The following is an 11408-nucleotide window of genomic DNA, read 5'->3' as shown; positions in this document are numbered from 1 at the left end:
TCCACCCCCCCCTTCTCTTTTCTCTCTCTCTCTCTCCTCTCTCTCCCTCTCTTCCTCAAATCAGAGTAAAGTCAAGTGCTGGAGGAGAGAAACCTGAACAATGCTGCCCCTGGAGTAAGTCCTATTGTGTCTCAGCAAAGGGAAGAAGAGTCAGCACGAAAGAGGAAGGGAGTCAGAAGTCACTTCTGGTTGTGAATAAATCAGAAATTCAGAGTAACAATCAACCCTTCTTATGTTTGTTTTTTCCTCAATTTCATGGTGTCAACATCATAAAACATCAGCAAAACAAGTTCCTCAACATCCAGGAGCGACACAACCCGAGCACCAGCCTGTTATTTTTACACTTCCACCACTTTGACTCCTTTAATAATTGAAGGCTGAGAAGTCTAGCAGGGATTGACTGGAGAGTTTCAGCAAACTAGAGGGGGGGATAGATAATTTATGGCCATTCCCAAATAAGAGTTCTGGGAGTTCACCATGTGTGTGTTGTGAGTGTGTGTTTGCATGCATACACTAGGTGCTGCACTTGGGTATGAGAAAGCAAAGTGTGTGTGTGTCTGCAGGTGTGTGACTGGGCCTGGAACTGCCCTGGGAGCTGTCTTGATTATTTATTGTACCTTTAGGGAAGTGTGTGTGTGTGTGTGTGTGTGTGTGTGGTGCCAGTGGGATGTCATATTTGTGTGCTGAGAGGGTTTTAGCCATGCATACCTCACTGAAGTCACTCAAACAAACACAAACACGCTCTCAGAGGGCAGCCAACTGGAGAGTGGCTTTTTTTTTTTTTACTTAAAAGTTCCAAGGCACTGCTCATTTGCTGAGTCACCTAACAGCTATTACCTTTGCACGTCGCAGAGGGGGGTGGTGGGGATTTGGGTGTGCGTCTAACATGCCAAGAGGGAGGCCTCTCTTTGTGCAGAACTTGAGAACAGATATTACGTTTCCACTTTGTTCAAAAAAAAAGAAGGGGGGGGTGTGGATGGTGGCTCTCCTAAAGCGGCACGCTAATCCAAAGCCCCTTCTACGTGACTGAGCGGCGGTGTGGGTTGCGAGGCCTGGTGCACGCCAGGGATGCAGCCAGCCAGCGGAGTGGGCGTGAGAGCGTGTGGGTGGACGGCGGAAGCGCGGGCCAAAAATAAATAAAAAAAATAAGGGAACATGGTGTGCTGCCACCGTAAGTAAGCCTAAATCCCATAATGCACACATAAAACATCCTTTTTACATTTAAATATTTGACTCCTTTATCAGGGGTGAGGGCAAGGTTAGGGCCCTGGGGCTCTTGATTAATAAAATCACTGCTACGGCCCTGCTGCCTGCTATCGAACATAAAAAAAGGTGGTGACCGCTGCAGAGTGGATCCACTATCGAGCTGAGCTCCATGTCCAAAACTGTTATGCAATGCAGCTCCCACCCCAAACCCCCACCACCCTCCTCTTTTTCTCTCTCTCGTCGACTCTCTAGCCACCCCACACACCACCACCACCTCCACCACCACCACCACCCGCTGCTGCTGCCTGCGTCTCCTTCACACCAAACTGTCAGGTGTTTTTTTTTTACCCGACGTCCATAAAGAGAGCAAGCCGAGGATGTGTGTGTGTGTGTGTGTGAGAGAGGATGTTTGATCAGGACACCGTGATGTAACTTCAAAAACAAAACGCACACTGCTTTTTCCTGACGTTATTCAGACACGTGAACTAAACGCGATGAGTTCACGTGCAAAAAGATGGTGGTGAAATGTGTTGCAGCTGCAAACCGGTGGCTCTGAGCCTGTGCAGCAAAAATTAGGCAACTTGCCACCGAATCTTTTAATGCCGTACTGAAACGACACACACAAACACACACACACACACACGCATGCTTTGGCTCACACCCCTACAATGTCCTCCCATCCCACCCTCTTCCTCTCTCCTCTCTGAATCTCACACACTCAAGCCCATTGAATCCTTTTTAATCCGCATCATCTAAAAGCGAGATGTATGCCAAAGCAACCATATGGACATAGACCGCCCCCGTTATCCACACACACACAGTAACCCGGATCACACGTGCAAAGCATACAGTATTGAGCATCACCAAAACAAGTTGTGAACCCGCGTGTTGAGCCACGTGTCTTGTATGTGTGTAAGAGACCAGCCCACTTCCTACGGTGGCTGACAGGGGAGGGAATCCAATACGGTTAATTGACAAGCCGAGCCTTTTACATAACCGCCAGCTCCTATCTAACTAGAGTAGTGGTGTCAGAATATCCTCCTCCTCCTCCTCCACCACCACTGCAACTCTCCCTCCTTCTTTAGTCTCCATGACTCCCTCTCCTCCTCTGCACGCACTCCATCCATCTCTCCCTTCATGGATGTTAAACCAGTAATTCCCATCAGGATGAAAATTCTTTAGTTGGAAGGCGATCGTAGCGCTTGTTCTTGTGACGGCTGAATGGCTGATGGTGTGTGTGTGTGTGTGTGTACTCTCTTTTCCCTCCTTCATTTCCTCTCGTTCTCTATCTCTCTGTACACGGCAGGTGTGTTCTCAGCATCTGTTACCATGGCGCTGAGGGAGAGCACGATGTCTCTTGGGTGACAGCTCGCCTCGGCCACAGGTATACTCTGTACCGAACACAAACACGCATCAGCACACACGCACACACCTCATTCAAGTTATTTTTTGAAAGAAAACACAGCAACTCTCTCTATATATACATGTATATATTTAAAATGTATGAAAAATAATGATAGACATACAAAAGAAGCTTGCTTTAAAACAAAGAGGCACATCTATAGAGCTGTAAACAGAGATGATAAAACATTTGGATCAACTGGAAGTAAAGGAAAGCCTTTCATGGATACCGGTTCGTTGCTTTTCGTTAAATTAATCTCAGAGGGACATTTGAAAGAATCTCAAACAAAAAAAAAAAACTGATCCAGGTTTGAATGACAGTACGAGGAGGAAATATATATATAAAAAAAATAGCAGTTTCAAGTTTGCATTATTAAACACACTCAAGAAATATCCCCTTCCCAGAGAACGGTACAGTCTGTACAGCCAGACTTAAAGTACAGTAAACCCCACTGAGACGCTGGAAAGACTTATGGTGATGGAGAAAAACACATTGTCATACATGAAAAGAAATATAAATTGAAGTTATTTAAACTAAGGGGAAACATGCCGACATCTAGTTGTCTTTTATTTTTGATGGCACCTTTGCTGTCTTTCCGCATCAGGAGGTCAACGGAGGTAAAAGGCAAACATGAAAACTTAAAATATCTATAAAACTTGAAACATGATTCGTCACATTCATATACTGTAATTTCTTCTGAAAAATATAAATATCCCTACACTGCATAGAGGTACATTTTCCATGTTGCCACTTCAGATTTACTGCAGGTCACAGTTACATTATGTCCTGTACAAACAACCGGAGTGACATTATTAAAACGTAGTTTGAGTTAAACATTGAGTAAAAACATACTTTTGTATTGTACAGCAGCAGCAGCAGTGATATTCTAATGTATTTATATATCAATATATGATGATTCAGATACTATGATTGCATCTCTCCTTGCTTGATAACTGATTTTTTTTTCCATACAGTGCAAAAACTTTCTAATGCCTTTCATTTTGCAAGACTTTACTTGAAACTTGAGGCCGCAGACCAGCAAGAAGTAAATAAAAAGAACTTCCCTGCCCACTTTTTAAAAAGAAGATAAATGTGTGGAACTGAAAACACTTATGTCAGATATAAAGTGTGACCATGACATCAAGTGCTTGATGTATTGGCAGTGAAAGCAGTATTTGGCTGTAGTGGTCTGGGCGTAAGGCATGTCATGGACCATTCGAACTCCACAAAAGGCGATTATTTGTGCTGAACAGAACCGCTAAGAAACAAAAAGAAAGAAGTTTTTAAAATTTCTTTCAGTCGCTGGCTTTCTCGTTATCGGCGCTCCCTCTCTCTTATTCGCTGTCTCTGTTGCTCGACCACCCTGACACACAAACCAAAGGGAACTTCTTTCACTGTCACTTTGCAGAAACAAAGCCAGAATAAAACTGAGGCAGTACCCTGGTTTAGTCCATGAACTCCACCTGGATTGTCGCTCTGTTTCAGTCACATTTCAAGATGACTGTTGACCCGGACCGGTCTGATCTGTTCTAATTAACAGGGAAAATCTACGTTTTTGCTGCGGCGCTGGATTTGTCCTGGAGGAGGGTTAAACTAATGGTGCATTCAGGTGGAGATCATTAAGCTGTCAGATATCTTTACCATTTTATTGGTAAAGATATGCAATAACTTTTATAATGTTCAATAGTACCATCTGAATGCAAATATCTGGTGATCACCTTTATTAACTGACGAGGATCACCATCAAACAACAGATCTTTTCCTCTGTGGTCTGTTATGATGTGTATAATCTAGAAATGTGGACTAACCAGGATCCAACCACTCGCTTAGCTCTAACCTCGACCTGTAACAACGACTGTGATTGGCTGACCAGCATCCAATGTCACGTCATCGCTGACCATTATCAAGTCCTATGATCCTGGACGATGTCTGCGATTGGCTCCTTTGGTTTCTCAGACATGGGCAGTGCAGGACTGTACTGACAGAGGGGCAGTGATGGGCTTTTGGCAGGGCTGCACAGACGCTGGAAGCGCTGTTTGGGGGGGCAAAAGGTCAAAGTTAGTGGATTGTTTTAACTCTGAACAAGACTTTTATTCTGTGTTTTGATTTTTTAACATCTCTCTGGTTGATCATTTATTATGAGCAGCACATGGTACTAAATGAATTAAAGAGAGTGCTGATGTAACCTGTGGCAGAGTTCCCGGGGTGGTGGCCAGGGCGTAGATTGCCCAGATGGGAAGCAGGGAGACGGAGGAGAGGGTAAGGAGCCAGCCCAGCGTGGTGGCCCAGACCGGAGCGACCAGACCTTTACCCAGGTTTAGTGGAGTCCAGCACACGAGAGAAAACAAGAAGGTGGCCTGTAGGAGACGGAAAGCAGGAGGACTTCGTCAGTTAGGAATCAGGTTAACACAACACATAACAATCAAGCAGGATGACTTTCCAAACACAACACAGACGGGAGGGACCACTGGCATTGTGAAAATGGCGGCAGATGAATAGCAGAATATTCAAATGAATGTTTCTGGGCTGAGGATACAATTTCTGCTTGGTAAGGCCACACACGTTACCAGAGGCAGACTGTCTATCAGACACCAGGAGGAATTTGCATGATATCCCAAGAAGTGCGTTTATGCGTATAATGTTTCACAGCGAGCGGTCACTAAACAGTGTGAAAAAACAGGGTCAGCAGGGTGAGCTCACTCACCGTGCACACAACTGGGGTCAAGTATTTCCAGCACAGCTTGAAGACGGGCAGCGGGTTGTAGCCCGTCATGTCCCTGATGTTGGCACTGAAGCGATCCGCTCCTGTAGGTAAGAACAACTTCACCATGAGTGGCTGTGGTTTGGTTTGGTTTGACGACTGGCTTGTTGTTTTTGGTGGCGGTGGATATGCTTTTGGTTGGAAAACATTTTTTATACGCCACTTTAATCGGACATTTCACGGTTGGATAACAATATCGCACGCTCCATTGTAAAATGTTCTGAGCTCATGAATGTAAGTAAATAAAATATTGCATCATCATAAAATGAAAAAAGAATGATGACTATCATGAGATGTGGTTGAAAGCTGTAGAAAATGTGGATTCATGGTTTTGAGTCTTTTTTTTTTTAAAGAAACAAGGTCCAAATTCTTAAATGTGAATATTTTCAGTCCTTTGTGACAGTAAACTGAATATCTTTGGGTTGTAAACTAAACTATTTAAGGACATCCCAACATTTTTCAGCATTTTATGACCCGACAACTAATCGATTAATTGAAGAAATGATGGACAGTTTAATTCATAATGAAAATAACTGTTCAGTCTCAGCCTGAATCTCTACTGACCAGCTGCAGTAAACATGGAAAGCGTAACATTGACAGCATTATAGTGGAACTGCAATAGATAAGTCGACTAGCTGGTTATTAATTATTTTGATTATTGATTACGTAATTTTGCATTGAAAAATGGCAAAAAATGTTGTTTTTCTGCCTCTTACATATGTTTTATATCTAATTAAATGATTATCTAAACATTTAGAAGATTTTTAAAAAGCGGGAATGGATTTTTTTCCACCATTCAAGGAATTATGATTAATCTAGAAAATAATTGGCAGATGAATCACTCATGGAAATCATTAGAAAACCCGATTTAAGGTTTCTTTTTAATTGATCGTCTGTTTTTTAAAGTAACAACTCTTCCTGTGTGTATTATTTGAGAGCAGGTTGATGGCTCGCTTAGTGAAAGTAGGTGTCCCTTTTCTAAAAAAAAAACAGAACCTGTGGAGTGAAATTCCTTCAGGACCACATAACCAGCAGCAGCAGAGTGTCAGCGTATGTTCGGGTCTTTAAAAAACTGTAAAACCCCAAAGTCGTAAAACCTAAACGGGGGTGGAAAGGTGCACTGGAGTCCTGACCGCTGCGTTACCCAGTCCACTTAAAACCCCTCTCCTCAACTCTGCTGCTCCACTCACCTACTGCTGGGACAGCCATAAAAACAAGCGTCCTTGGTATTCATATTCTCACACACACACACACACACACTGCTAATCTGTTTGACTCGTTTGTTATCACCTTAGATGACACCGTGTTATTTGTTCCACACTTCTCTGTCTCAAGTCTTTAAGTTAAACGTCTAAACGCTCTAGCACTCAATACATCATCATGATGGACATACATGGCACAATCCACCCATCTCACACAAACAATGTTTTTGTAAATGCTCTGGAGCCCCAAGTCTGGCTGGGACAGGGGCTCCCTGGGGCCACCAGGCTGAGACTGAGAGGCGACGGGGCCCTGCGGCTGATTTAGGGCCCGGAGGAGACAGACGGGGGCCTGGCTAGGAGCCAGTCTCCTCACAACAGTGGGTAGCTGCAGCCATGTTAATATACTGTCGACTGACTCCAACTGGAATGCACAAGGAGGGGAGGAAGTGGACCAGTGAACCAGTGAGTGTTTGTCAGAACTACTTTCATTAGTGGAGTGATACAAAGTGTTGGTACTGTTCGTTCTTATAATATAAATCAACCTGAGACTGACTTTATTCTAAATCCTATTTACAGACTAATGAGCTCCAACAGAACTTAATTCAATTCAGACTTGGAGTGGATTATTTTTTTTATATAGAAAATGTGTCTCAGATTAAAGAACAGGACTGTGGGTAAATAAGAAGAAAACAATGTACGAGGCTGCAGAAGAGGAGAGATGAGGGGAGGAGAAGAGAGGAAGGAAAGGAAAGGAGAGCTTGAAGTAAACGAGATGGGGGAGAAGAAAGGAGGAAAGTGAAGGGAAGTGAAATGAAAGGGACGAAAAAGATGATAAGAGGAAAGAAGAGGGAAGGTAAGGACAAAAGGAAATGAGGAGTTAAGCGGAAAGGAGAAGATAAAATGAAAGCAAACTGAGAAGGGAAGGAGGAAAGGAAAGGACCTTTGTGACAGAAGAAAAGGAAATGACAGAGGAAAGGAGGAAAACAAGGAAATTAAATGCAAAGAAAGGAAATAAAATGAAAGAGGAGTATAGGAGAAATCAGAGAGGAAAAGGAAAGGAGAGAAGGGCAGGAGGAAAGGAATATGAAAAGGAAATGAAGGACAGGTAAGGAGGAAACAAGAGGAAGGGAAAGCAAAAAAAAATGGAAAAAGAAAGCAGGATAGGGCAAAGAGGAAAGGAATTGAAAGAAAAGTAGAGCGGAGAAAGGAAGTGAAAGAATATTGGAAAGGAAAAGAAAGTTGGGATTTGTACCGTAGACCCAGCCGATGGCCAGAGACTGGAAGATGGAGAGAAGCAGCAGGCTGGCTCCACTGCAGGAGAAATGGTCGTAGATCTGGAACACATACAGACCACCCTGCATCGCGGTGGAGAACATGAAAGACGTGAAAAATCCATTATTCAATATCATGAAAACCAAACAGGGAAACCTCACACACACATTCATCCACTTACCGGCGTGACCATGACCAGTCCAACCAGGAAGCAGACGACGCAGACAAACAGCAGCAGCAACTCTCTGCGGTGGCCTCGTCGGATCAGATGAGGGTACAGGTCAGTCACCGACGTCATCAGGGCCTCCAGACTCACAAACTGGGTGACAGAGGTGAGACTGGGTCAGTTTGACATGAAACCACATCTTTGTGTGTGTGTGTGTGTGTGTGCGTCCCTCTGTACCTGTGTGTCCAGCCCCAGCATGATGATCATGAGGAAGAAGCACACAGCCCAGAGCTGGGGTAAAGGCATCATGGATACGGCTCTCGGGTAGGCGATGAAGGCGAGGCCCGGTCCTGAGAGGAGCACAGAGCAAACACAGAAAATATATAAACACACACATTGTGTTGGGAAGTGTGTTGATTCTGATTATCCAGATTAAATCAAATCCCCGTCGTTACATTAGGCCATAAATGATAAATATTATGATAAATCTCTACTATTTATAGCATAAGCCTGGTGTTAGTCTAGATTTTCTTACTGTTAACAAATCCCACGACACCAAAAACAACCTTGCTTTTGTCTTTCTCTCAATGTTTACCCCAAACAACGAATAAATCCCACATATTCTCAAGTGAGGATTAATATCAGTTAGATGGATAAGACATTTCAGGCTCTGGCTCGAGAGACGAGGTTTGTTAGTAGGATCTTTTCATTTTATGGCAAGAAGAAAAATATTGTCAACTTGTCTTTTTATTGCCCGGTAAGACCACATTGAAAATAATTTTCCTTCGTTTGTCCTCACGAAGAAGGAGGTGCCAAGTTTGTTGGGGATTCGACTCCTGTTGGTCGTGCCAAGTTTCTGCCTAGCTCTGTTCTGTGATTGTGGGATGTTATGGCTATAATCATGTAAATATGCTACTTTTTCCTCTGGCGTGATTCTGTTTTATATGATTACGCTTAAAAAAAAAATAAGCTTGGAATACTAGAACTTGAACTCTCTTTATTTATTAGCTAAAACTTTTGCTTATTTTCTGTTTTTGAGTAAGATGCTACTGAGAAAAACCTGCTTTACCTGACTGGGCCACTTTGTCTATTTCCACGCCTTGCTCCTCGGCCATGAAGCCCAGCACTGAGAAGATGGCAAAACCAGCCAGGAAACTGGTGGCGCTGTTCAGCAGGCACAGGAGGAAGGAGTCCCTGCACACACACACACACACACACAGCTAATTATTTAACATGAATCCATGCAGAATTATGAGAAACAAGCTGAAATGCATGAAAGGGCCTTTAGCAAAACTGGCAATGTAACCGAAACCAGTGAGGTCTTGATCTGGTCTTTGGCCTTGTATTGTGGAGCTCTGGCCTGTTTCTGTAAATACATGCTAAGAGTTAAGTGCTTGGCTCTTTCTTTCTGTGTGTGTGGGAGCCCTAGAGTGTGGGAAACATGGCAGCGAGGGCTTTTCTTTGAGGTGTGGCTGTATCAGTGTGTTTTCTCTGTCCATTCCAGCCATTCCTTCTGGAAGCCATCCGACCAGAGGGAGCTTACATCTTACATTTCAGCGACTATGCTTCGTCTGAAGCGGAGTGTGGGGAGACGGCGTGTGGCTAAAGCGCCTATTGTTGCGTTTGGTGTGTGTGTGGGAAAGCGTCTCTCACTTGTAGCAGTCGTTGTTGTATTTGTTGTAACTGCCAAGTGCCGTGAGACTTCCCAAACAGATCCCATACGAGAAAAATATCTGGGTGCCTGCATCCATCCATACCTTTAGAAAGAAAGAGAGGGACAGAGAGGAAGGGGAGGAAATGAAACGTGATATTCTGGATTTAATCAGAACCCTTAACCCAAAATAATCCACAGACAATGGTCCAAAAAAACAAAAAAGGGACGAAGGCCTGAGCTGTATTTTCAGGATATCATCTCTTGAGGTACAAAGTGGTAATGTATTAATTGGCATGATGAGCCAACAACACATAGACGAGACAGACGTCTCTTTGACACGTTAAAACTGTCGTTTCCTCACATTTTTGTTGATATAAATATATAAAATACACACACGAAATCTAAATCTTAAGATCTAAAATGTCTTTTATGGACTCCCATTAATTAAAATGAGAATACATCTGTCCTTTATGACGAGTAACACTTTATTTCAGGAGGAGAAACTCTTGCTGTCTCCTTGACTGTACGCCTCGCCTGACAGCTTGGGCCCTCCTGCCTGTAAAAGCTGCTATACCACCTGAAAGAGTTCCTCCAACAGAGAGTTTTTAATGCTGTATATAGTCTAATTACATCCAAAGTGTGTGTGTGTGTGTTTGTACCTGTGGGTCTGCCAAGCGGGTGTGGTTGGGTTTGAGGTAGTAGATGATGCCCTGGGTCGCTCCGGGCAGCGTGGCACCGCGCACCAGCAGCACAAACAGCATGACATATGGGAAGGTGGCTGTCAGGTACACCACCTAGAATGTACACAGCGTGCGGGGATGTGGTCAGGACGGCATGGAGACGGAGAAAACACGGAGGGACACGTCTGTGATGTCCTCAGAAACACAACTGAAAGAGGGAACGCTGGAAAGTTGGAGTCTTAAAACCTGTTGACGGATGTCGGCAGTGACACAACAAACAAGCCCCACAAAATGACTGCAGTGCTCAGTCCCTTATTTCATTTTCAAGGCATATAAAAGAAGAAGATTTATGTTCGGTTTCTAACTTTGCCTTCCGCTCAGGGTTTTGTTGTTTCCAAAAAAGAATTTGTGTCAACACAGAAAAATGCTTCAGGGTGTGCTCTGGTAAACCCTCTAAAAACCGAGAAGTTTTCTTTAATTCGGAAAAATTAATGAAGTTTTGAACCTCATATTGGGAACATAACTAAGATGTTTTATTTTACGTGCATTTCTATACCGAAAAGCAGCTTTTAGATCCAGGAACTGTGTGTAGGAGTCGTCTGCTCTGCAGAAAAGCCCTTGAGCGAGACTTTGAGATACGACCACTTCATGGACACAGCTATTTATCTGACCTTGTACTCTCTGCTCTCAGCGGAGTCAAGAAAACAAAGAGAGGACTTCTCTGAAGCGGAGGTCTATGGGCTGTGTCCCTCAGACAAAATTAAGAGAACTAGAACCAGAACCAGAAGTTGCCACGGTGGATTTTGGAAGTGCTCTGCTCCACATAGAACACGTCAGCACAGAACGAGTTAGACAGAAATGGAGTAGGAAATCCAGTCAATTTTCAAAATAAAACTCACTGTGCAGACTCAGGATTTCAAAAACAGACAAACTATGTATCCTATTTATGGTAGAAGCACAAAAATCAAGAAAAAAAAAAGACCAAACATAATGAAGTTACAAAATCTGGCTTGAGATGCGAGGAGAACCGACCAAAAATGGATTTATGGAGATAATAATCTCATA

The 11408-nt window shown here is 43.5% G+C and overlaps 1 protein-coding gene across 6 annotated transcripts in view; it reads right to left on the bottom strand.

Annotated features, from left to right (window-relative positions):
• Positions 1-2681: 2681 nt before the first annotated feature.
• LOC104937995 (sodium- and chloride-dependent GABA transporter 2) overlaps positions 2682-11408 on the bottom strand; it is a 22804-nt gene continuing 14077 nt past the window's right edge. For 5 of the 6 annotated variants that reach the window (XM_027291757.1, XM_010754320.3, XM_010754322.3 and 2 more), the window contains exons 7-15: positions 10323-10457; positions 9663-9766; positions 9079-9203; positions 8247-8359; positions 8025-8162; positions 7824-7926; positions 5313-5413; positions 4795-4965; positions 2682-4640 (exon numbers count right to left, since the gene is read on the bottom strand). In XM_027291757.1, coding sequence (XP_027147558.1) covers positions 4512-4640; positions 4795-4965; positions 5313-5413; positions 7824-7926; positions 8025-8162; positions 8247-8359; positions 9079-9203; positions 9663-9766; positions 10323-10457 — 1119 coding nt within the window. In that variant the 3' untranslated portion in view covers positions 2682-4511. The other variant, XM_019266837.2, reaches the window with a different exon arrangement.

The sequence above is a fragment of the Larimichthys crocea genome, chromosome XIX (assembly GCF_000972845.2).
Source record: "Larimichthys crocea isolate SSNF chromosome XIX, L_crocea_2.0, whole genome shotgun sequence".
Taxonomy (NCBI): domain Eukaryota; kingdom Metazoa; phylum Chordata; class Actinopteri; family Sciaenidae; genus Larimichthys; species Larimichthys crocea.
The sequence above is the reverse complement of the archived record's forward strand: the minus strand, read 5'-3'. Positions and strand labels throughout refer to the sequence as shown.